This window comes from Cnephaeus nilssonii (assembly GCF_951640355.1).
Source record: "Cnephaeus nilssonii genome assembly, chromosome: 2".
In the NCBI taxonomy this organism is placed as follows: domain Eukaryota; kingdom Metazoa; phylum Chordata; class Mammalia; order Chiroptera; family Vespertilionidae; genus Cnephaeus; species Cnephaeus nilssonii.
Window position 1 is genome coordinate 110,556,555 of NC_137073.1, and position 24,252 is coordinate 110,580,806.

General features: G+C 42.8%; 2 protein-coding genes across 3 annotated transcripts; one reads left to right on the top strand and one right to left on the bottom strand.

The window, feature by feature from the left end:
- Window positions 1-898: 898 nt before the first annotated feature.
- BRIX1 (biogenesis of ribosomes BRX1) lies at window positions 899-10,242 on the bottom strand. Its single transcript, XM_079761182.1, has 10 exons — window positions 9,985-10,242; window positions 7,364-7,475; window positions 5,909-5,952; window positions 4,292-4,362; window positions 3,963-4,012; window positions 3,787-3,860; window positions 3,578-3,628; window positions 3,342-3,443; window positions 2,239-2,367; window positions 899-1,979 (listed from the first exon to the last, which is right to left on the bottom strand). The coding sequence occupies exons 1-10, from the start codon at window positions 10,141-10,143 to the stop codon at window positions 1,710-1,712; spliced, it is 1,062 nt and encodes a 353-aa protein (XP_079617308.1). The 5' UTR covers window positions 10,144-10,242; the 3' UTR covers window positions 899-1,709.
- A 42-nt stretch (window positions 10,243-10,284) lies between these two features.
- On the top strand, window positions 10,285-17,047 carry RAD1 (RAD1 checkpoint DNA exonuclease). Of its 2 annotated transcripts, none has more exons than XM_079761197.1 (6): window positions 10,285-10,441; window positions 10,874-11,137; window positions 12,342-12,450; window positions 14,606-14,831; window positions 15,514-15,612; window positions 15,927-17,047. In XM_079761197.1, the coding sequence occupies exons 2-6, from the start codon at window positions 10,943-10,945 to the stop codon at window positions 16,108-16,110; spliced, it is 813 nt and encodes a 270-aa protein (XP_079617323.1). In that variant the 5' UTR covers window positions 10,285-10,441; window positions 10,874-10,942; the 3' UTR covers window positions 16,111-17,047. The 2 variants fall into 2 exon arrangements, with proteins under 2 accessions (XP_079617323.1, XP_079617322.1); XM_079761196.1 differs by having other exon boundaries at window positions 10,286-10,441; window positions 14,573-14,831.
- Window positions 17,048-24,252: the final 7,205 nt, after the last annotated feature.

Sequence of the window (24,252 nt, forward strand, 5' to 3'; positions counted from 1 at the left end):
GCCTATAACATTGCATAAATTCAACTATTACACTAGATATAAATTTCAGTCTAAAGGAACATCTTTATTAAATGGGTTGGCTTCTAAATGAACATGAACTTGGGCGATGAGGAATTCTCAACCAAATGAGGTATTCATATAAATGACTGTGAAAGAGAATTTTGGGAAAGGAAGATATGGAAACTGATGGAAGTTATTAACAAACGCACATCTTACTATGTTCATAACCTGTAATTAACTTCTTGAGATGTGGGTGTTTTAAAAATAGTTATTTTTATACAAGGCCAGAATAGTTATTTTTATACAAGGCCAGATTTATCAAGATAACCTGCCCTGAATTACCTGCATAATTTAGAAGACTTCAAGTAGCCTCATCATTTAGACTATTTTCAGATCAAGTAGCCTAATTATACACTCAGGAAGGCGTTTCTTAAGAGAAAATGAAATAATGGGGAAAAATTTATCATGCTGCCATATTTTAAAAAAAACAAAATTAAACTACAAGTGATGAACCATGAAAGACGTCTAGAATGAACTTACTATATAAGAGCTCTTATAAATTAGGAAAAATTAATGATAATAACCAACACCCCAAAACAAGATGTCTTAAAAGAAAACCAACACCTAACCAAAAAAAAATATTATTTTTTAACTATCCAATAGACATTATTTCACCATTGCAAAGGTACAAGAAAATGAATGCTCTAACTTCTGGTGAGGTATAATATTTAGGGGAGCAATCAGAACGTTTTAGTGTTCTCACCTGACTCCTACTACTTAGAGGAAACCACAAATGTTGTACAAAATAATTTATATATAGAAATGTTTACTGCAAGCACCTCTACAAGAAAAATATGTAACTGAAATACTTAATAACAATAAAAAACTGACATGATATAGAGTGGAATACTGTACAATTACTAACCATATTGTAAAACATAGACATGGGAAAATGGGAAATAAAAGTGCATGACAGACCACCACATGCATGACTCAATTTTATTAGTTATGTAGTATCTATACTACTGCTGAGGATACATATATATCCTTTTTGCTGCAAATAATTCATAAGGGGAGAAATTCAAATATTCTAGTACCTTCTAACAACTGCCTTGTATTTCTTCCTTTTACTATCTGTAAGTAATTTATACCCACTGCTTCTAAAATGTAATTTACAAAATGCTTTCAATGCAAGTATTAATTCGATTCTCAAAACCTAAGCATTTTTGTTGTACCTTTTTGAGATGAGAAAACAAGATCAGAGGTTGGCTTGTCCAAGGCCTCATTAATTGGTGACTCAGGGACTCAAACCTCGTAAGATGCTTTCTTCCTCCCAGTCAACCCCTACTTCACCATGGGAAACTACTCTCAAAGTGCCTAATGCTTTGTTTTACTAGTAATGACCCAATAAATTTAAATTCCAGCTTTGCTAAACAAAAAAAAAATTAAAAAAAAAGTTTTAATCTAAGAGGGCAGGCCTAACCCTTAAATGCTCTAAATTTTTAATAATACCAAATAAGCTTTGAACAGAAATTGAGTTCTAGGGATATTTTATTTAGAAAAACAGATACTACTGAAGCCACAAGATTTTAATTTTTTCTTTTAAATGCCACACTAATTAGATGTAAGACAGTCCTGAATAATAAAAGTATTTACACATTGAATACAAAATAAATATAAAATAACTGAAAAATTAGTTATCCAGTGATTCATTTTGTATTTCCACTGTTCACTTTCTGTTTCATTTTTCTTTGTCTTTTGTAAACCCTTTTCTTTCTTGCTTTCAAATCAACTTTTGGCTCTGGTTTTATCCACTGTATTTCTATAGGTTTTTCCTCAGCTGGTGTAACAAAAACATCTGCAGTGGGATCATGTGGAAGAATAGTCTTTGGTTCTTTCTTTCTCAGTTTTTGTGCCTCTTTAACTTGCTGTTTCTCCTTATATTTTGCAGCTGTGATGGATCTTATGACACGCCGATGCTAGAAACAAAATAAAAAACACATTAGATGTTTTCAAAATATGAATAAACATTTTACATATGGTGGCAAGAACATAAACTTAGGAACCTATTTCCCTTAAATCCTGGGGGCAACTGAAAAAAAACAACAGTAATTTGCAAGACTGTATGCACCAAAACCCAAAGTCAGTTTCACAGTTAACAGAATAGTAATTACCTGACAAAAATTCTTTTGGCCAGAGTTTTGGAACATGGAAGACCACTGAACAAAAACAGCTTACCATGTTTGGTGACTGGTAGTGAGGATTTTCATATAAAGTTGGTCCTCCAAAACTTCCCTGGAAAATCTTGATGAGATTTAAGACGAAGCGAGGTCCTATTTCTACAAGAGCAGCATCTTCTTCTATGATCTTTAATAAAAAGAAAACATTTCATTTTGGTTTGGGTATACTATTCCTAAAAGGTATATTGGCTATAACCTCACTACAAATGTGCCTAAAAAACTGAAAATAAAAATAAGGTAGAGGTTAAACCTGGCAAGTGCCAAATCATCAGCATTTCCTGAAATATATTAGTTACAATTAGTTATCAGGAGAAAATATAAAGGCTTTTAAGTATCCTTTTAAAACTGAGTAACTTCAATTTGGTTCATATCCTGCTTCTCACAATGCATGGACCCTTGAAAACCTCTGGTTCAATGTTTTTAAAACTGCGGTTACTGTAACAAAATGTATTGAAGCATACTACAGGGGACCCTTTAAAAATGTAAATCAATCTCTAAACTGTTTTTGTAAACCTAATCAAATGAAGTTAAAGGTATATAAAAGTATAGTACAGGGTCAAATTTATTTTTGAATGGCTACTGATTGAGGCCACTTCTGAACGACAAATAGTAACACTCTATATGGTTCAGATGTGTCTGCCCTCAGAGGTTAAGAAGGGAGTATGCTGAGCTCCCTTTGCAAGGTACCTGAAATAACAACCCATGAAGAGCCCAGTCTGCTTCACGTGCTGCCTGAAACCTTGGATGTTTTTCCGCCGCCCCACCTCTCTGCAGATTTATTATTATCCTGCCAAATTCCTGCTTCAAGACTTTCAGAATCACCTCTCCTCCTGAATGAGTCACTGTGTGACTCACCTAATAGTTCTCATTAAATGCCTTCTATAGAGACTGTTTTTCTAAGTCTTAACCCTACCCCAGGGAGATTCTAACTTTGCTTACATTTTACTGTGTCCTTTACAGCACCTAGCACAAATTTAGAACTCAATTGCTTCGTGGATCTTCAAACTATCTCCTTTTTTTAAAAACGAAATATATGGTCAATATGTAGTGGTATTGTTTGTCCTAATTTATTTCAAAATATAAAAATTAATTAAAGCTAACCTGAAAGTTCCGAAACCATATCCTATTGTCCAAAACAGTGAAAGTAAACACGTGGTCCACAAATGGTTGGCTTTTGGGATGGTAGCGGGGCGTACTAAAGATCTAGTGGGGAAAAAGAGTATTTTAGTTCCTTATTCTACGATCCAACCCGTTTCAGTTTTAGATCGCTGAGTTAAGAAAAAGTCCAAAGGAAGATACCGACTTATAAAATATTACCAAAAGTACTTTCTATTTACCTGAATTAAGAGTTCTTTTAACAAAGCATAATGTGGTAATTCATCAAAAGCCTATAAAAATAAAGTGAGCATATTAATTGTCAACAGCAAAATGCTTTGTTTAAAACTGCTTGATGTTCACTAAAATGACTAATACAACAAACTATATCCTCGAGAAACCACCATGCAGAGTGAAAAGTTAGACTTCTTACACTAACTGCAAGACTTACAGGGTCAAAGGACAAAAGGGGCCGAGAACCTTTCAAACAGTTTCCAGTCATCTTTAGTTCAGCGAGGGTATGAACTAGAGAAAATTATGTTAACAAGAAAAATAGTTATAATTTTGGCACAATTATTCCAAAAGGTTTTCAATGTTCTCATAAAATTTTAAACTGCGTCAACTTACTATTTTGAACTAGGAATTTAGCAGATGGTCCATGAGGTGAATTTGAAAGCCTGAAAAATAGGAAGGAAGCCTTTTAATTAGAATTTAGAATGTAGCAAATGTTTACTTTGTATTTATAGTTAAAAAGATACTATAATGTGCTCACAACATTCTTTTTTTTTTTTAAGGTTTCACAACTTTTGTGAAATCAAATGAGTTCACTTCATCCCCTGGCCCAGTCTTTTTACAAAAAGAAAAAAAAAGACTGAAAGGAGTCTGTAAGAGGTACAAAGAATAAATCATTTAAAAGAACAAGTTCCACACCAATCTTACTTAATACATTCTCTTACCACATATAGAGATCTTGTTTCTTCTTAGCTTCAAAATAGATACATTTATTGCAGTTTTTCATTTCACAAACCTAAATGGAGCAAAGTATAAAGAAATTAAGTAGATAAAATGAGACCTAAAGCAACTCAATGTAGCTAATACCAATATTCTTCAAAAAAAACTTAAGCAAATTAATGAGCTACAAAGGTCTAAATCTAGTAATTGTATTCATTCATGAAAAGAAACCTTTCCAATTCCTCTTAGGTATTCTGCCCAAGGTAAACTAGATTCTCTGCCTGCCTCTTGGTGTAAACATCTCCCCTTTTTGGCCCAGCATTTTAAAGTAAACTGGCCTCACTTCTGACTGCTGGGAACCTCTTCTTCTGACCAGTTCATGTACAAGCTACAAAGACTGAAAACAGATGCCCTAGGGATACTGCACACTATGAGCCTCACTACTCAGGAAAATACAGTCCTTATAGAACCAAACACATCCTTTATAATGGTTATTCTGATTTTTAACTCTTCCATTTTTTTAATTTTAAGATCAAGAAACTTAGGTTTTTTTTCTTCTTCATTTATACTATCATTTCTGTGGTTCGGTTCTGTAAAATCACTCAGGGATTGGTGAAAGACAGAAGTGAACAAAACCTATTTTAAGTTGAATTAAACTTCAACATCTTGAAGGTTTACAAAGTCACACTTGAGAAATATACAAAAGCAATACAGGAATAAAATCCTGTAGTATTGTAGTAATTCATAAACTACCTGGTACCTGATGTAGTATTCATGAACTCTAAACTTTAAACCTAACAACTTAAAAAGTTCATAGGTCCAATGCTTTTCTTTCTGGCTTGGAATGAACACGGCAACACTACGTTGACCATTTTCCAGTCCAACCTCAGCTGCGGGAAAGCCAGGCCCTGCTTTCTTCCCCTGTGTTCACTACTACTGTAAGGCTGCGCTGGCCTGCCGCCCCCCTCCTCCCCCGCCCCAGGCAAGCTCCACCGTGACAAGGGGGCTTCCCTGTAGAACAGTTTGCACAGCACCTAATGTCATGATCTAGCACAGGTTCAAAAATGTGTGCTGAATGGCTTAAAAGCCTACCTGCTAAAGAAAAGTATCTTTAAAAATTCTTCTAAGTTTTTAAAAATCTGCTTTAAAATATAAGGTTAGTCTCTTCAACAACTTTGAAAATTTAACCTCATTACTACTTTGTAGTATCTTAAGAGCAAGTACGACATACATCACTCTACTTAACACTGGCAAACCACTTTCTACAATGTGGGGTTTTAAAAATACTTTTATCTTATACATGTTGATTGATAATTCTGTGTGTGTACCCAAGTATGCACTTCTCACTACATTACACATGAGGAAAAAAGAATGAGCTAGAGTCCTTGTCCTCAGGAAATATCAACATGGTGTTGAAACAAGATAAATGGAACGATTAAGAAATCATACAGAAGCACTAAACTATCAGACATAGACAGTGAGTACTATAACAATGTAGAAGGTAGATTACTGAAGATTTAATAAAATCTGAGTATCTTTTATAAAGCAATGTAAAAGTCATTGAATAATTGACTTTCTAAATATAGTGTTCCCAGAATATTTTAATTACTTTCTAAAATTACCTCATTAATCACAAATAACTTATCTTTACGATCCATTTTAGTATCTGTAAGAAAAAAGAAAAAGCAAGTAACTACAAGATTTCTAAGCATCTTCAATCAAATCACACATGCTTTCTAGAAAATTATTTCTAAAGTGTTTTTGTAAACTTCACTTTAATGCAATCTTATCAATATTCAAAATGATTAGATCTGAAAACACGACCTCTTGAAGATCTTAATTCTTTTTAAATGAGTAATGAGCCCTGGCCAGGTGGCTGGATTGGTTGGAATGTCATCCTGTGCACCAAAAGGCAATGTGTTTGACTCAGGCTCAGGGCCCAGGCAGGAGGCAACCAACTGATGTTTTTCTCTCACAGCAATGTTTCTATCTCTCGCTTTCTCTCTCCTCTTTTCTCTCTTAAAAAAAAAAAAAAGTAATTAAAAGTAGTCCTTGAGAATTATAAACAATGATCTAAGCAGTGTTTTCTGACTTTATGTATTCTGTGAATCCCTTTCAAAAGTAAAAAAATTCTCACAACTGAATACCATGTTCTAGGACTCCAGTTTACAAAACATTCAAACTAAAACTTGAAGTAATGAAAATTTCTTTTAAATATGAATCACAGTTGCTAAAGGAAACTAATAAAACAAATTATTTCTTATTATCACAGGAAAAAAGAAAACTGATACAAATTAAAAATTTCTCTTATTAGTTTCAGAGATCTGAAGATGTAGCAGCAGACCCGAGTTCAAGTTCAAGAAACACTGACTTAAAGAAAGACCTAAGTTATTATCTAGAATCAACACAGACACAGAAACAGCTCAATGATGGCACTGGCAACAGTTCCAAACTTAAAACTACATGTTCTTCAGCTGCCTGTAAGATACCTCAGTGCTAAGAAGATTAGCTGGGCACTGATAAGGGGGTTGAGTGACACCTAAAGGTGCCTGAAATCGTGCTCCAAGTCCATTAATCTTTAGATGAGGACAGTTGTTTGTAATTTAATGCAGAAAGCAGACCTGAGTCATTTAAAGGACAAACAAGGATGGCTGAGAACATTACTATGGAGGTATGTCTTCTGGACCGTCAAGAATGTTCCAGGAATCAGGATATTTGTTTAAGAAAGTCAAGAGAATCTATAATAATAAAAGTGTAATATGCTAATTAGACCAAATGTCCTTCTTTCCGGACCAAACCACAGCGGGTGGAGGTGAGGCAGAGGCAGCGGGAGGGGGCCAGAGCCAAGGCCCTTGCACGTATTTCGTGCATTGGGCCTCTAGTGTTCAATAAAGTTTGCAAAGAATTCCTGGCAAAATGTTAACTGGAAAAATCTTGGCACTGAAAAAGATACACTTTTGAGAACGAGTACTGGTTCTTTACCTCACAAGACTGAAAAACTGATGTGTGACTTGAACTGGAAATATATAAATATGCACGTTTATAAACATAAAATTATAAGTACAACATAAAGGCACCTGCTTTAGAATGAGGCATCAACATTCTTAAGTCTTGCATTAAATGTCTTGTTCTGAAATTTATCCCTCTGGAAGAAAAGATGAGAATCCGTTCCTTATTTTTCCACTTGCCCTAAAGAAAAATAAAACGTTAAAAGATTTTTAAATCTCAGAGTGAACCTACCTTGTTTGTTTGTTTGTTTGTTTGTTTGTTTAAAGACAACGCTTCAAGTACAAGCCAAACAATCCTGACCAAAACTTTAAGTCAATCTCTCAGCAGCATTCAGACCTCAACTGCCACCCAGAAATCCTCTCCTTGGCTGCCTTCCCTTTTGGTTTCCTTCAGTGTCTCAATTCCTCCTCCTGACTAAAGATTCTTCCTTAGCCTCTTTTACTTCTGTCTCTCCAGGAGAGTTCTCATAGTCATTCCCATAGCATCAACTGTCAACTCTTCAAAACGGTAAAGAACTCTGTCCAGTCCTACTCATCTCCAATTCAATTCTGGAATACTAAATCGCAGATCTGGTCAGTTCCCATGTTCTTTCTTTTTCTGATGTTGTCACCATCATTTCAGTCCCCCAGGCTTTGAATCTTCCTTGCTCTTATTCTTTCTTATCACAAGCACTACTAAATGCTGTCAATTTCCTTTGCAACAGCTCTTAATCCTTTCCTACACCCACTGCACTCCTTCAGATCCTCATAATCCTATGCCTACTGCAAATCTCCTAAATGGCTAGCCTTCCCGGCCAGGAGCCCCTCCAACAGACATGGCTGACTAGCACCAGCTTAACCTTCAAGCTCAGTTCCAACCACATCCTACCTCCTAGGTTTTTCTAGACAAAGTCCAAAATGACATAGCCTTACCAGTGGATTCTAAAACACATTTATATTTTCACCTCATATCCCAAATCAACCGTACACTTTAGCCAATCGGGTTCTACCTTGTTTTATTTTTATTTTTTGAGAGTACGTTTATTAAAGCTGTGGAGGAAAAGAAGGAAGGGCTCAAGATAGATGAAGCAACGGGAGCGAGAACAGGTGGAAACGCTTTGGCTCTGGAGAAACATTATGGGGAAAATATGAGCCGAGGTGGGGCTATGAGCTCACAGCAAGAGTCAGAGAAAAAGGGGCCTTGAGACAGGTTCAGGGGTTAGCCCGGGATGAGCTGTTGCTGCCCACTGCTCCCCTGGTTCAAGTCCCCTGGGCCCCTTACAGTTCAGGAGATGTGTGCTCCTGGGAGAAAGAGCACCTGGTTTAGTTTTCTTAATTCTCAGCATTTCCCACACTTCAACACCTCTGATCAGTTTCTTCTCTCTCCCTTGTACAGTTCCCTCTCATTTCTGAATATCAAAATTCTGCCCTTACTTTGAGACCCAGCTCAGAGGCTAAATAATTCCTTTATGATCCTTTACCCTATTATCCTCGGGGAAAAGTAATCTCTATCTTCTGTCCTTCAATAGCATTTTTCATATCAAGACTCGCTGGTATCAGATTTCGTATGAGATCACTGCTACTATCATATTCTTTCTTGGTCCTTAAGGAAGAATGAGAGCACTAACATTTACTGAAAATAGACTACAATCTTCACAAAAAGTGATCACATTTCCTTCCTCTGATATGCAGATGAGAAAAAGTCCGCAATTTCAATGGTAATAACAAGGCTAGAATTTAAACTCATCTTTCATTCCTCAGAGCTAATCCCCTTCCTAGTGCTCGCCCCTACACCATACAGGGCCATCTCTTTATCACTTATAGGTGCTAGAGTATACGCTAAGCTGGGGGACACAGGAATTGATAATCAAAAGCACTTCTTGTCTGCACAGTATTCGATCTAGCTGTTCACTTCCCTTTGAATAAATACCATCAACGTAAATGAATTCTAAACTCCCCCATTTCAGGAAAAAGAGGTCGCGTTCTGGTTTTGCAATCCCAAGGCAGGGAAAACCTGACTCCGTGCAGTGCCTGGCACGTTGGCTGCTGAATGTAAATAAAACATACCCTCTGCTCCCGCGCCCGTTCGTGGCCCCTCGGGAGTTAGAAACCAAACGAGGCAGCGCTGGCCGGGGGGCTCCGCTGGTGGGAGCATCATCCCGACCCCAAAGGGGTGGCGGTTCCATTCCTGACGGGGATCCGTACGGGAGGCAACGGGCGGAAGTTTCCCTCACATCGATGTTTCTCTCTCTCCCTACAAACCAACAGAAACATCCTCGGGTGAGGATTTAAAAAAAAAAAAATCGAAGTCCCAGTCCCAAGGACAGCATTTGCTTGAGGGCCCCAGCTGTTGGCTATGGCAGAACATGGAAGACTAATGATTGTTAAGGGATATAGCCAACACCTAGAAATAGCTTTATGGGGGGGGGGGGGGCGGGGGGGACTAGAAAACAGAACTGGAACCGAGTGCTCCCGGAGTCGATTTCCCGCGAGCCCGGGAAGAGCTCTGGAGCCCGCACAGTCGCTCGGCCGGACGCCTCCCGCGGGGCAGCCTCGGGCACGAGGGTGAGATGTGAACGCGGCGGCCAGTCCGGCCGAGAGAGCTGGACACGGAGCACCTCGGAAGTCCGCACGGCCGCGGTTAGGTAGGTCACCCCGGGGAAGGTGCAGGACGCGGCCGCGGGGGAAACCCGGGAGTAGCCCTCTGAGACCTTGCAAACGGGGCCTGGGATGCGATTTCTGTCTTCTTCCTCCGCCTCCTCTGCCTTGTCGCGCTGCTTAGCTGGGGGCCTGGCATCTTTTCCGTTCTTTCTCGGCCTCTTCGCCGGGGCCGCCAGGCCTCCACGCCGCTTCCTCTTGGTGGCCGCCATCTTGCCGCGCCGCCTCCGCTCTGGGTCTTCCTTCCGGCCCGGCCGCTCGCTCCCGCTTCCCGTCTCTATGGTCCCGCGCCCTCGGCTCTGGGTCCTCCGCCGGCCTTGGGCGCCTCCTTCCGGTCGCCGCTCTAGGCCTCGCCCAGCTCTATGGTGACGGTGGCCGAGGTGGCCCGGCGATCTGAAAGCAGTGGCGGGAGCCGGTCCGCTTCCTCCCCGTTTCCCCGGGAGCTGCACCCCGCCTACCCGGTGACCTGGCTGGGAGAGGCTCCCAGGCGTCCGGACCCCCACCGCGAAGGTACGGTTTCCGCGCCTGGGCCCCGGGGATCACAGATGTCCTCTAACCCCCCGCGGCGGGCTGGGGAGTCGAGTTGTCTGGGACTCCAAGTGGGTCTTCTGAGAAATCGGGGCCCGTCCCCCCGAGTCCCCGGGCGCCGGACAGCTCAGGCCAACTCGGTGGGGATCCTTGGCCCCCGTTGGACGTGGCGAAGCTGGCTGTCAGCACGGTTACCTTACCGGTTACCTAGTTTCCTGATTCGCAACTTTTCCTGTATTCCTGCCCTCTTACTGAAGACCAGGGGGCCGCCCGCCCTGGCCCCGAAGGCCCAGAGGCCGTGGGTGGCGGAGGGGGGTGCAGCCCCTGCTCGGCCCAGCTCCTCGCCCACGCCGCCGCCGCGCGGGCCGGGCGGGGAGTCCCGCCGGCGTTGACGGTCTCGGGGGCTCCCCCCAGGTGTGCGCTGCGTGGCCCGCGGGAGCAGGTGCGGCGCCTGAGCGTCCCTGGCGCCCACTTCGGCGGACGATGCCCCTCGTCCACCAGCGGGTCCCAGACGAGAGTGGCTACAGCCTGGTGGCCAGCCTCGACAACGTGAGGAATCTCTCCACCGTCCTGAAGGCCATCCACTTCCGGGAGCACGCCACCTGCTTCGCTACTAAAAATGGAATCAAGGTGACAGTGGAAAACGCCAAGTGTGTGCAAGCAAATGCTTTTATCCAGGTAGGTCAGCAGGCCACTGTAAGCCGGTGACCTTGGTATTCCGCACCCAGTTTAATGAATTCCACGGCTTTAGTGGACGTCATTTAAGTTGGAAAACAACAGGTCGTTTGTTTTTCGTTTTTTGTTTTTTTTCTCTCCGTAACAAATTCTTTCCCCGTGTTTTAGAGAGAGAATGGTTAAAACTAAAAATGTCCCAAGACTTAAGAGTCCAAGCACCCTTGTGAGTGTTTTATGTATTTAAACTCATCTAATCCTCACAATAGTCGTATAAGGTAGGCTGTTATTCCCATTTTACGTATGTGGAAACTGAGGCACAGTTTTAAGTGATTGGCCAACAGTCCCATAGCCTGCAAGTGGCTGAGTTGGGATGAGAACCCAGAACATTTGTTTTCAGAGGATGTGCTCTTTACTGCTACCTCCCTTATTAAAAAGTAGTTTTCCCTTTTATTGGTTATAATGTAATGTATTTGTTCTTACAAAGTTACAGCTGTATGGTTCAGATTTCAGATTTAATTTAGCATGTTTTTGAACACCTAAGTGCATAGTATGACTTCAGGGATAAATGAGACATGGTTCTTGTTCTCAAAAGAAATTGAAAACTATCACTCATGCATTATCAAATTGTTTGGCAATTTTCCAGGTGACCTTAGCTGTATTGATGGCTCCAAAGAGGAGACTGGAGAATCACGTGGGGGATAGTTTAGATCCAAGAAACTAGATGAAGAGCCCTACATGAAGTTTTGCATGGACCTAAATCCCCATTATACCATTAACTATTGACTAGTGCTATTCTTTTTTTAAAAAATATATTTTTATTGATTTCAGAAAAGAAGGGAGAGGGAGAGAGAGATATAAACATCAATGATGAGAGAGAATCATTGATCGGCTGCCTCCTGCACGCCCCCTGCTGGGGATTCAGCCGGAAACCCAGGTATGTGCCCTTGAGGGGAACGAACCTGGGACCCTTCAGTCCACAGGCCAATGCTCTATCCACTGAGCCAAACCAGCGAGGGCTTGACTAGTGTTATTCTAATGGATGATAGTTGAAAAAGCTTAAGATGTGTTGATTGATAATCAGAAATTATTTTCATGGGGTTAGCATAATATTGTTTTTTTTAAAAACATAAAAGTGAAATCTAGAACCTTATGTGTGAAGTCTCATTCTTAAGTATAATTATTTTTTCATGTTTACTTTTTTTCATAGGCTGGAATATTTCAGGAATTTAAAGTTCAGGAAGAGCCTGTTACTTTCCGAATTAATTTAACTGTCCTTTTAGACTGCTTATCTATTTTTGGATCAAGTCCTATGCCAGGTGAACCATTTAATTATTATAATAAATAACTATTTTTCTGGACATAGAATGGCCAGAAAAAATACAGGAAACGTTATTAGAATATAAGTACTTGTAGGGAGCGGCTATAGGGTCAAGCCTCGGACTGACCTGTGGCAGGACCACAAACAAGTCCCAGCTTGGAGGGCAGAGCCCTCCTAGCATAATTAAGCTTGACCTTACAGTCTTCCCTTGCTCCTTCCTAGGTAGCTAATGGGCTGTGGGAGGTGCATCAGGTGCTGCCAAAACAAGGTGAAACTCACAAGAACATTGTAAACATGTTGACCACTTCCCGTGTTTTGCTTTCTGTGCTCTTACTATAAAATATCGCTTGGGCTTGCAGGCTGGGTCTCTCTGTCTTCATCCAGTCTCGAGAGATCCACCTAGCTCCAGCTGTATTCTCTTTGTCTGTCTGTCTTTAATTCTTCACCGCCCCTCCTCAGGCTCACCAAACCTGGCCGTGCTGGACGCAGTTCAAATACTATCAACATTTCTTTAGAAAATGAATTGCCAATTCATTTTTCAATGGTCACAATCATGGATTCTCACTTTTTATAGTATTAATAGAAAATGTGCTTATGGTTCTTTTCATATTTGCAAAAGTATTTACATTCATCTTTTTTCAACTTACAAAGTTGAAATTTGAACTGGTGCTCGCTTCAGCAGCACACATATTAAATTTGAACTAACCAAAAGAAGACTTGAACTTCTCTTAATTGTCTTTAACATTTGTGAAATATGTTTTATTTGCTTCTTTTCCCTAACTTGTCCAGAATTACAGTTAGTGGTAGAGAAAAATAGAAATCAATTCTCCTGACTCTCAGTTTACTGCCTTCAAAAAATTTTCCCTTTTCTCCCATTAACTCCTGTTTATAAATTGTCTATTTTCCTAAATTCTTTCCTTTAAAATATTTATGTTTTATTTGTTTAGGGATTTTTTATGAATAGGGAATTACATTGTTATGGATATACTAGTGAAACTACAAGGAGTCCCCAGAAGAATGATTTTATTTCATAAGAAAGGAATTGAGATTAGCTAGGGAAAATTCAGTTATGATTCTCTAGAAAATATACTTTAATTTTATACTGACACTTCCATTGTTATTAGTTATACATTTTCTTTTTTTAATCCTCACCCAAGGATATTTTTCCATTGAATTTTAGAGATAGTGGAAAGAGAGAGGGAAAGACAGAGAGAAATATCGATGTGAGAGAAACACATCGATTGGTTGCCCCCTACGGGAGCCCTGACCAGGGCCGGGACAGCGGAGGAGCCTGCAACCTAGGTATGTGCCCTTGACCGGAATTGAACCCAGGACTCTTTCGTCCGCAGGCCAAGGCCCAAACTGGCTAGGGCATTAATTACATTTTTTAATGCAGCTGGTTTTTCATAAAAGCATCTGCCTTCCCCCCTTCCTCACTGTGGCCCTCCCATCTTTCAGGAAGGGAGAGGAGCTAGAATATCCTGTCATACTCCTCTTCCTGTCTAATGGTTTGCAGTGTTAAAACCCTAACCACTATTAACCATCCTCTCTTTTTCTCCCAATTTGATCTTAAAATTTGGGAAAATGTAAAGAATGTCTCCCGAAAGAAAAGATTGGAAGGATCCTTAAAGTCAAGCATGTCAAACTCGTGGCCCGCAAGCTGAGAGTTTGACATGCTTGCTTATAGTGAATACACTGGCATTATAGTACAGATAATGTCAAAGCAATCCACTGTTGTACAAATTGGACCTTCAAGCAACAGCATGGTCTATTCTGCAACAGCTATGACTTGCAGTATCAGACCATGTATCTCCGTCCTGAAATTGTGTGTACATATAATCAATAAGGTATTTTGGAGGTGTTTTGCCCAGCTGGAAAAGGATTTCAGAGTTACATCACATTTTGTTCCCAGTTTTCTTGCAGTTAGATTTGGAATTCCCTGATGACAGTATGTACATCAGGGCAGATGTGATTCTTATAGAGAGAGACATACATTTCTGCTAGAAATGGGGCAGGATAAAGTGTTCTTGAGGAGCTTTATGTGACAATGTGACATTTGACGAAAACCTGAACCCACAGGTATACAGCTAAGTCCAAAGTGTGATGCATTTCCATTGCAGGGAATTTAACTGCACTCCGAATGTGTTACCAAGGTTATGGTTGCCCCTTGATGCTGTTTCTGGAAGAAGGAGGAGTGGTGACGGTCTGTAAGATCAATACCCAGGAGCCTGAGGAAACGCTGGATTTTGATTTCTGCAGCACCAATGTGATTAATAAAATTATTCTGCAGTCAGAGGGGCTCCGTGAAGCGTTTTCCGAATTGGATATGACGAGTGAGGTCCTGCAGATCACCATGTCTCCTGACAAGCCATATTTCAGGTACTAAAGTGCACTTACAGCCGATGTCCGTTACTCCATCTTCCTATTGACACATTTGCTAAGGACGCAGGACTTACATAGAGTGTTATCCAGGGTCCTAGAATTTTCAGAACTTTAGCGAGCTTTTACTCTTCTCTGACACTTTTATTGATCAGAACACAAGATCAGGAAAATTAACTCCCTAGTTAATCTTCATAGCTGCATAGTTAGGCAATGTTGGTTTCTAGATGAGTAGCTCAGTCTCCTAATTAAAAAACTAGTGGTCTTTTCGTTGTTGTACTACTTAAACTGTTGTAGAAATAATGTCAGAATATTAATGAGTAAAGGGTTTTAAATATCTACTTTCGAAGAACTGAAAGCCCCTCTCATGGCATTAGGCAGTTAAATATTTGGCTCAAGGTCTGTTAAAATATTAACCAAAATGGAAATCAGTGGAACCCTACTTAAACAGTGATAAGAATTAAAATCCCAGGCACGTAAGCAGAGTATTTGAGAGGGTCCCCACCTGTATGACCTCTCGGCATGGGTGCCGGAAGGCTCCTGGTTGTCTTGCATCTCCGCTGTGGGAAATGATTCCGTGGTGGGGAACTGAATGGCTTAAGGAAGTGTCTTCTTTGTTTGGATCCTGATGTGGCTTACTGCTGGACCAGTGAATCAATGGCTTCCTCATTTTCTCCTGCAGGTTATCTACCTTTGGGAATGCAGGAAGCTCCCACCTTGACTATCCCAAAGATTCTGATTTGATGGAGTCCTTTAATTGTAATGAAACCCAAGTTAACAGGTCAGTTCTGGTGATGAAGATGCAGTTAAATACCAAGTTTCTATTAAATAAATTTTTAAAAATTTTAAAACTTTTAATCTGTTGAAAAAAGTAGCATTTTAAAAAAACAAACAGTAGATTCTGGGTTTACTTGGGGATTTGGGGTTATAGTGGATGAAATTCTTTTTAACGAAGAGAAAATATTAGCAAATTGACTAAGTATTGGATTTTATTGTATTTGTTACGTGGTAGTTGCTGGCTAACTTTTGTTCTTGGAGTTCTGAGCACTGTTGGACATGTGTCCAAATAACAGCTATTTATTTTCTCTTCTACAGATACAAGATTTCTTTACTGAAGCCCTCTACGAAGGCATTGGTCCTGTCGTGCAAGGTGTCTATTCGGACAGATAACCGAGGATTCCTCTCATTACAGTATATGATTAGGAATGAAGATGGACAGATATGTTTTGTGGAGTATTACTGCTGCCCTGATGAAGAAGTTCCTGATTCAGAATCTTAAGTATGACAATGCACTGTGACATTTTATGTCTATATTCATGATAGGTCTTGTTCTCATTCTTATGATTTCGTACGGAATCATAAGATTTCCCAAACGGAAGAGGCATGGAGGAGACTGGAGCAAGATCCCTGTGCCCTAAGTCACTGTGTAAGTAGATGTTTTTGTGTAGTCACAGATGACCCAGTACTGGACTATCCTGTGGTCCTGTTTTTCTGAACTCAGGAATTTTTATGAGCCATGAGGAATAAATTATATATTCTATTTAAGTAGGACATTTCAAAAGGCTGAAAATTTAAGGTTTGATGGAGCCATATGTGAAATGTTCTTTTATTTATTAGAAATATTCTTTTACTATTAGAAAAGCAAAGGCATATGGGTATTGCTTATTAGTTGGAATTCTGGAGAATATATCTTAAAGCAGTGCCCAGACCAGCACCATCAGCATCACATAGAAACTTGTCAAAAACTCTGCAAGTGGGCCAGCAAAGCAGCCCCCTAACTCCGGAAATTCTGATGTATGCCTAAGTTTGAGAGCCACTATGTGAAAGGATACTTAAAAAAAAAAAAAATGCATTTGATTGCATGGAAGTGGCTGTTTTTCTATGTGATTTCTTCACAAACGTTCTGAAACTTAGGCATCACCAAACAAGTCTGAATATATGATTTATTTTTAAAGTATTCATTTTGAAGAAATGAAAGAGATATAAAAGTCTTCAGAGTTACAGATTTTCTTGTTCTCCAAACTGTCCAGTGTAGTGAGTCCTGCAGTAAGTACTTATTAATTCCTTCTATTTCCCTTTAAGAGTTTCTCAGCTAAACCAAGGTGGAGAAAGCCATGGAGTGATTTTGTATTTCTTGGGTAATTCACAATGAAATAATTTTGTGGATGTAGATATTTAATAAAGAATAATACTAAAATTATCGGACCTGTTTTCTAGTAGGAAAAATCACATATCTAAAATGAAGTTTCTGTACCGGGCGACAACAGCTTCCTGTCTGTAGGTGGGAAGGCACCATTGATTGGCCTTTTGGGTGGGATGGTTCTTCATGGGGAAAAACTCATCCCATTGCAGGATTCATGTAGCCTCCCTCGTCCTGCCCTACTAAGGCTGTCATTGTGACCACCCTCCCCCCAAGTAAAAGTGGCCCCTACTATTGATGGTTGAGAACCGCTAAATATTCACCACAACTGGAGGGTATATTTGGAATGCCGTCTGTAAAATGGGCCACACGGCATCCGGGAGATTGGCTTGGAGAGAATTGGAGCCAAGCACTTAAGAGAAAGGCCCCCCTGGACAGCTGCAAGCACCGTTCCCAGACACATTCCCAGCCTGTGTGTCGAGCCCAGGGTGAGTACCCGCCAGCTAACACGTCTCCCAGGCAACCTCAGGATGCCTGGCTGGTAGGCACAAAAGAAGTTGGAGTTTTGTAAAGTATAGTGTGTGTTCAAGAAGGAAGTGAATAAATCCAAATGTCCAAATATTTTTTGTTTAGATAAACAACAAGAACAGAACAAATTAAAACATAATTCACATGCCTGGGTTGCGGGTGTGCAGGAGGCAGCTAATCAATGACACTCATCATTGGTGTTTCTCTCGCTCTCTCTCTCGCTCTCTCTCTCTCTCCCTCCCTCCCTCTCTGAAATCAATAAACAAACATAATTATGAAACTATTCCATCAGCCAACATGTCAAGGACTACAGCTTCCCTTTAAATTGAAAACCACAGTTATTTTTCATTTTTGTTCACTGGTATGTCACTAGAAAGGTACACAGCATATAACAGGCATTCAGTAAATATAAGATGAAAGAACCTCCACTTTCAGATTATTGTTTAGCATCTTATTACCGTATTTTCCGGCGTATAAGACGACTTTTTAACCCAGGAAAATCTTCTATACGCCCAGTCGTCTTATACACCAGAAAATACGGTAGTCACTATTTAATTCCCATTATTTAGCTCTGAATTTATTTTGATCTAATGTGTGTGTTTTTTTAAAGTTGAACCTATGAAGAATCCTATATAATAAAGAGGTAATATGCAAATTGACCATCACTCCAACACACAAGATGGCCGCCCCATGTGTACACAAGATGGCTGGCAGGGGAGGGCAGTTGGGGGGGACTCGGGCCTGCAGGAGAGGGCAGTTGGGGGGAACCAGGCCTGCAGGGGAGGGGAGTTAGGGGCGACTGGGCCAGCAGGGGAGGGCAGTTAGGGGCAATCGGGCCGGCAGGGGAGCAGTTAGGTGTTGATTAGGCTGGCAGGGGAGTGGTTAGGGGTGATCAGGCTGACAGGCAGAAGCAGTTAGGGGCAATCAGGCAGGCAGGTGAGCAGTTGAGAGCCAGCAGTCCTGGATTGTGAGAGGGATGTCCGACTGCCCGTTTAGGCCCGATCCCCACCAGAATCGGCCTAAATAGGCAGTCGGACATCCCTCAGGGGGACCCAGATTAGAGAGGGTGCAGGCTGGGCTGAGGGACACACCACCCCACCCCCGTGCATGAATTTCGAGCACCATGCCTCTAGTTTAAAATATAAACTGGTTTAATAAGAGATTGGCATTTTTGCACATTTAAGATTTATATTAGCTGCATCTATCTTTAGCTATTTAGAATTCAGAAGCTAATGATTTTGATTCTTTTTTAAATCGCTAACATTGAGGTACTACTGATGTGATAAAGAATTTCCTACTTGGGGGTGTTCTGTGTGACCTAGGAATTGGCTAGGTCAGCCTGGTTCTGGTCCCTATGAAAGCACCAGGGGAGCGCTGCCTGAGCCGAGCAGGACGCTCTGTGACTGCAAATCCGCATCAGAGAGAGAACATTATCTTACTTTGAAGACCTTTAGTTTTGCCTTTTTGAAGTCTATTTCATTTCCATTTCAGTAAAATTGCGCTTATCATGAATGGCTCAGTACTGTTTTTCCATTTTTAATATGTTTATTCCCTATTTGATAATGTGCTTCCACCCAGATCCTATATAATAAAAGGTTAATATGCAAATTGTCCCCTTGACCGGGAGTTTGACCAAGGAGCAGGGCCGACAGGCTAGCCGCCCACGGCTTCTCCCCCCAGCCAGCAGGCCGGCCGGATCCCCAACCCGTGCACAAATTCATGCACTGGGCCTCTAGTAGGTAAAATGATTCAAAATAAAATCATTTGTTAAATTCTACTTTTTATAATAAAAATAAGTGTAACAATCTTACCTTATAATAGAGAAACATGCAAATTGACTGCACCTCCGCTATGCCCACGATTGGGCTGGCAGGAGGCTGGGGGCGGGACTCCGGGTGGCATATCCGCCGTTGAGAAGTTCAAGATGGCGGTGCCAAGTGGCTGGGCCCATGCCGCCGCTCCCGGCGGTGCCTGGGGCGATCGGCACCCCGGGGGGGCGTGGCCGGGCCCATAGGCACCCCGGGGGGCGTGGCCGGGCCCATGCCGCCGCTCCCCGGGGTGCCTGGGGCGATCAGCACCCCAGGAGGGCGTGGCCAGGCCCATGCCGCCGCTCCCGGGGGTGCCTGGGGCGATCGGCACCCCGGGGGGGCGTGGCCGGGCCCATGCCACCACTCCGGGGGTGCCTGGGGCGATCGGCACCCCGGGGGGCGTGGCCGGGCCCATCGGCACCCCGGGGGGGCGTGGCCGGGCCCATTCAGCGGCTCCCGGGGGTCCCAGGGGCCGAGGCTTTCCGGGCCTTGGGCACCAGCGGGGAGCCTGCACCGATCGCAGGAAACCACTGGGGGTCGGCTCCTGTGATCGGTAGCAGGGACACTGGGTGCGGGGAGCCCAAGGCCAGGAAAGCCTGGGGCGGAGGCTTTCCCGGCCTTGGGCACCAGTGGGCAGCCTGCACGGATGGCAGGAAACCACTGGGGGTCGGCTCCTGCGATCCTTAGCAAGGATGTTGGGTGCCGCCAAGCCCAAGGCCACCACCCGGGGCCAAGCCCCGACCCTGAAAAAGGCAGAAGGCGGTGGCCACAGCCTAGGCCTGGGTCCCTGGTGCCGGCAGAAAACTGGTGCAGGCAGCCAGGTGAATGAAGGTCTATTGCACGAATCTTCGTGCAAACGGGCTACTAGTCATTTTATAAGAAGCCCTGGGATTTCTGTGGTGTCACCAAGTAGTCCTAGTAGGAGTTAGTCACAGTGACTGCCCAGCACGTCCTTTCCCTGTCCCACCCCCACACTGCCTGTGCCTGCCCTCCCCTGTCCCGCCTCCACACTGCCTGTGCCTGCCCCCTGCCCGGAAACAAACCCTTTGGGGTCCTGAGAAATTGGGAAATTGCATAGTCTTCTCCTTTTCCCAGTTATGTATGGGACGGTGTTTATACCGTGTCGGCTACATGCGCCCCCGCAGCAGTTGGCAGCTCCGCCGTGGACTTCCTGCTCCAGGACTGGACGGCTGTGCTCTGACCAGAAATGCCACAGGCAGCCGCTCCAGATGCCCCTGGTGCCATGGATGTCACCGCCAGAGGTCTGGATAGTTAGAGCAAACGTTTGAAGTAGGCTTTCCTTTTGAAATTAGTAGTTTGTTGATCAATCTAGTAGGTATTAGTAGTGACTCTCATTGGTAAAACTACAAGTATTCAGGGCATGTGAACTTAGTAAATTATTTCAGAGTAGTTCCCCATCCTTGCAGGAAAAGGAGATACGGATGTGGTGAATGAAGCCTGTAGCCCAAGCATGACAAACTCAAAGGCTAACATGGGCCAAATAAACGAGGCATGCGGCCCGTGGGCCTCGGGTTTAACATGCTTGCTAGCCTGTACTCTCGGGCCTCGGCCTGACACTTGCCCCTAAAAGGTCTTGCTTCTTACCATGGTGTCCAAGGATTTCTGGTTGCTTCTTGTTGACTGGGTAGGAGTCCCCTCCCTGGAATATTACCAAGTTCACCATAAGTGGGCCTTTCCTGGACTGTGGTGAGTGAACTGAAGCAGAAGGCTTCACCAAACACAGGACAGGTTGCTAATAGTGTCTATTAAAACCAGAGTGTGGGACAATCTGATCTGGGCTTGGTTTTTGGTTTTGTTTTGTTTTGTTTCTAACTTGGCACCAAGATTGTAGGAAAATAGCTAACGCTCATGCCCTTAAAAATGTCAGTGCCATTAGCTGATGGAGAAGAATGTAAGAGTTGTGTGTGACGACATTGACTCAACCAGTTAGAAACATCAGAGAGTGGACTAGTTTTCCCCAGTGAGAATGCAACTTTACATTAGGCTGTAGTGTACTGAGCATTCTAATGTGGTTTCTTAAAAGTGGGGGACTTCACGCCTTAGCCGGTTTGGCTCAGTGGATAGAGCATCGGCCTGCGGACTGAAGGGTCCCAGGTTCGATTCCGGTCAAGGGCACATGTCTGGGTTGCCGGCTCAGTCCCCAAAAGGGGGCATGCAGGAGGCAGCCAATCAATGATTCCCTCTCATCATTGATGTTTCTATCTCTCTCTTCCTCTCCCTTCCTCTCTGAAATCAATAAAAATATATATATACTAGAGGCCTGGTGCATGAAAATTCATGCACTGGAGGAGGGGGGTCCCTCAGCTCAGCCTACCCCCTCTCACAGTCTGGGAGCCTTCAGGGGCAGGAGGCGATCAGGGGAAGGTGACGCTCCATCACACCTCTGCTGCTGCCACTGCCGGCAGCGCAAGCCTCGGCCAACCATGGTTACCTGAGCCTCGGGCAGCCCTGGGCGGCTGGACAGCCGCCATCTGAGGCTTGCCTGTGCCTCAGACCAGCCCTGGGTGGCTGGGGGGCTGAGGGGACTGGGCGCCACCATCTTGTGGCTGTGGGCACTGCCATTTTGAGGGTGTGGCAGTCAATTAGCATATTCCCTCCTTATTGGCTGTGGGCGCCACCATCTTTATGAGGGTGTGATGGTCCATTAGCATATTCCCTCTTTATTAGATAGGATTTTAAAAAGTGGGGGACTTCACAAAATAGTGAATTTTAAAACTTTTGGGACCAACACAGGTGCCCCCTTGTCAAGGTCTGAGGACATTAAAACTGTACCTTTCATTATCACCACCATTTCACAAAGCATTTTAACATCAAAATCTCAGAAAATGAATGGTTGGCAACTAGCTGACATTAAAGAAAAACAAGAAATAGTAAAACCAAAGTTCAAATGCAACAACAGGGTTACATCATAAAATCATATTTTAAATGTTATATTTTATGCTATTTTACTGATATAGGCTTGTCAGTTGGGAGATCTTAAGACTCTGGGATCTGACAAATAGTAAAATTTTTTAAAAATTTAGTGTCACCCAAAATGGAATCTGAATGGCCGCTTTCTCTGATACTTTGTTTTGAATCACAGTTATTGTTGAAACTTCATTTTCAGCTGGATCTGTGAAAATGGAAACAACTCAGACTGTTCTGGGTAAGAAGAGCAGCCCCATCTCCAGGCAGGACTAAAGTTAGCATGACGTACTGGGCTCTGCCAGAAGGCCAATGGAATAAGCGCCCCTCAGCCAGCCTGCAACCGAGACCTTGGTCCTGGGTGCCAGGCCTAGAGCATTCTGGGAAGTAGCTAAGGGAGAGCCATTGGGTTAATTAGCATAACGTGCTTCCGCCACAGCAGAACACTGCCCAGTGCTATGCCTTGGGTGCTGACTATTAGGTTTCACAGACTGAACAAATGACTGGAATGAATCTTTTTTTTTCCTTTCTTTTTTTTTTAAATTATTTTATTGATTTTTTTTTACAGAGAGGAAGAGAGAGGGACAGAGAGTTAGAAACATCGATGAGAGAGAGACCTCGATCAGCTGCCTCCTGCACACCCCCTACTGGGGATGTGCCCGCAACCAAGGTACATGCCCTTGACCGGAATTGAACCTGGGACTCTTCAGTCTGCAGGCCAACGCTCTACCCACTGAGCCAAACCAATTAGGGCCTGAAATGAATTTCTTAAATGAAGTACCAAAATGTGGTTTGATAAACGCTGAGTGAAAGAAATTGACACTTGGATCCCCAAAGACACAGGGACTTCAAGCTCTATGAAGTCAGCTCAGGTAGCCGAGAGAAAGGCTGGAACGGGAAAAATAAAAGTCTTTATAGTGCCACCTCAAAAGAATCTGATTTCTCCTTTGTCCCTGAACACACACAAAAAAATGTAAAGGCCATAATTCGAGATTGCCAATTATTTTTCTTCTAGATAGACACTTACTTGTTCAGGGGCTAAGAGTGTGTGTTTTTTAAACAATCTCCATGAGCATTTCTTTCCTAAAGCAGCCTATTTAACCCAGTTTTGTGGGCTCAGTGCAGTGGGATGGGAAGAGGAATCGTCTGTGTGATCCAGGAAGTCGGCTTTGTAATCACCAGGCTGACGTTGAACAAACCGATCTCTCCCATCCCTGGCTTCTTCACGTCTAAGACTCGAAAAGCCCCGATGACTAACATCGGACGACTTTAGTAAATCAGATCAGGGCAGGTGTTTAAGATTAAACAAAGCTGTTTTGCTGACCTCAAACAGGTTTTGACTAAAAATACTTCCAAATAGTATGTTCAAATATTCACCAATAAACTACTTAGTTATTGTAGAATGTCTAAGAGAGAGAGAACTGAAAGGAATGGAATTAGAGTTAGGAAAAGGGAAATGGGAGGAAATGGAGTCCCAGTGAAAAGAAACTAACCCAAAGACAGCGTGTGTCGAAGAAAAGATTGCTTCCCCTCAAATTACAGACGAGGTTCCTGGCTCCCAACAGCTCTAGGTTATTTTACCTGTAGCGCTGCTGCTGCGTAGGCCTCTTTTCCCCCCAGAGTCCTTAGTTCTGCTTTTGATCGGCCACTGCTCTCAGTGTTGATAAATGCACATTGTGGCCCAGAATTTCTGTTACCGGCGAGGCTGGCTTTACTGGCGGCTGCCTTGTACCGAGGTTTCCTCTTTACTGCCGGGAGAAGACCTGGAGGAGAGGAGAAGACGTTAGTGCACTCTATTTGGTTCTGGCCTCCTCCTCCTCCTTCCAGCACCTAAGAGCTGGAGGGCTGAATTCAGTCTGAGGCGGCTTTCACCATGAGGCCACACCTCTAAAATACCAGCTCTTCTAAAAGGCCTCCAGAACTGGTACTAGCGTCTTTAGTTTTCTCCCTAGAGAGCAGGGAGCGCTTTCCCTGATTTAGACAGCAAGCCAAGGGTATCTGAGCTGCCCGATTACTTTGA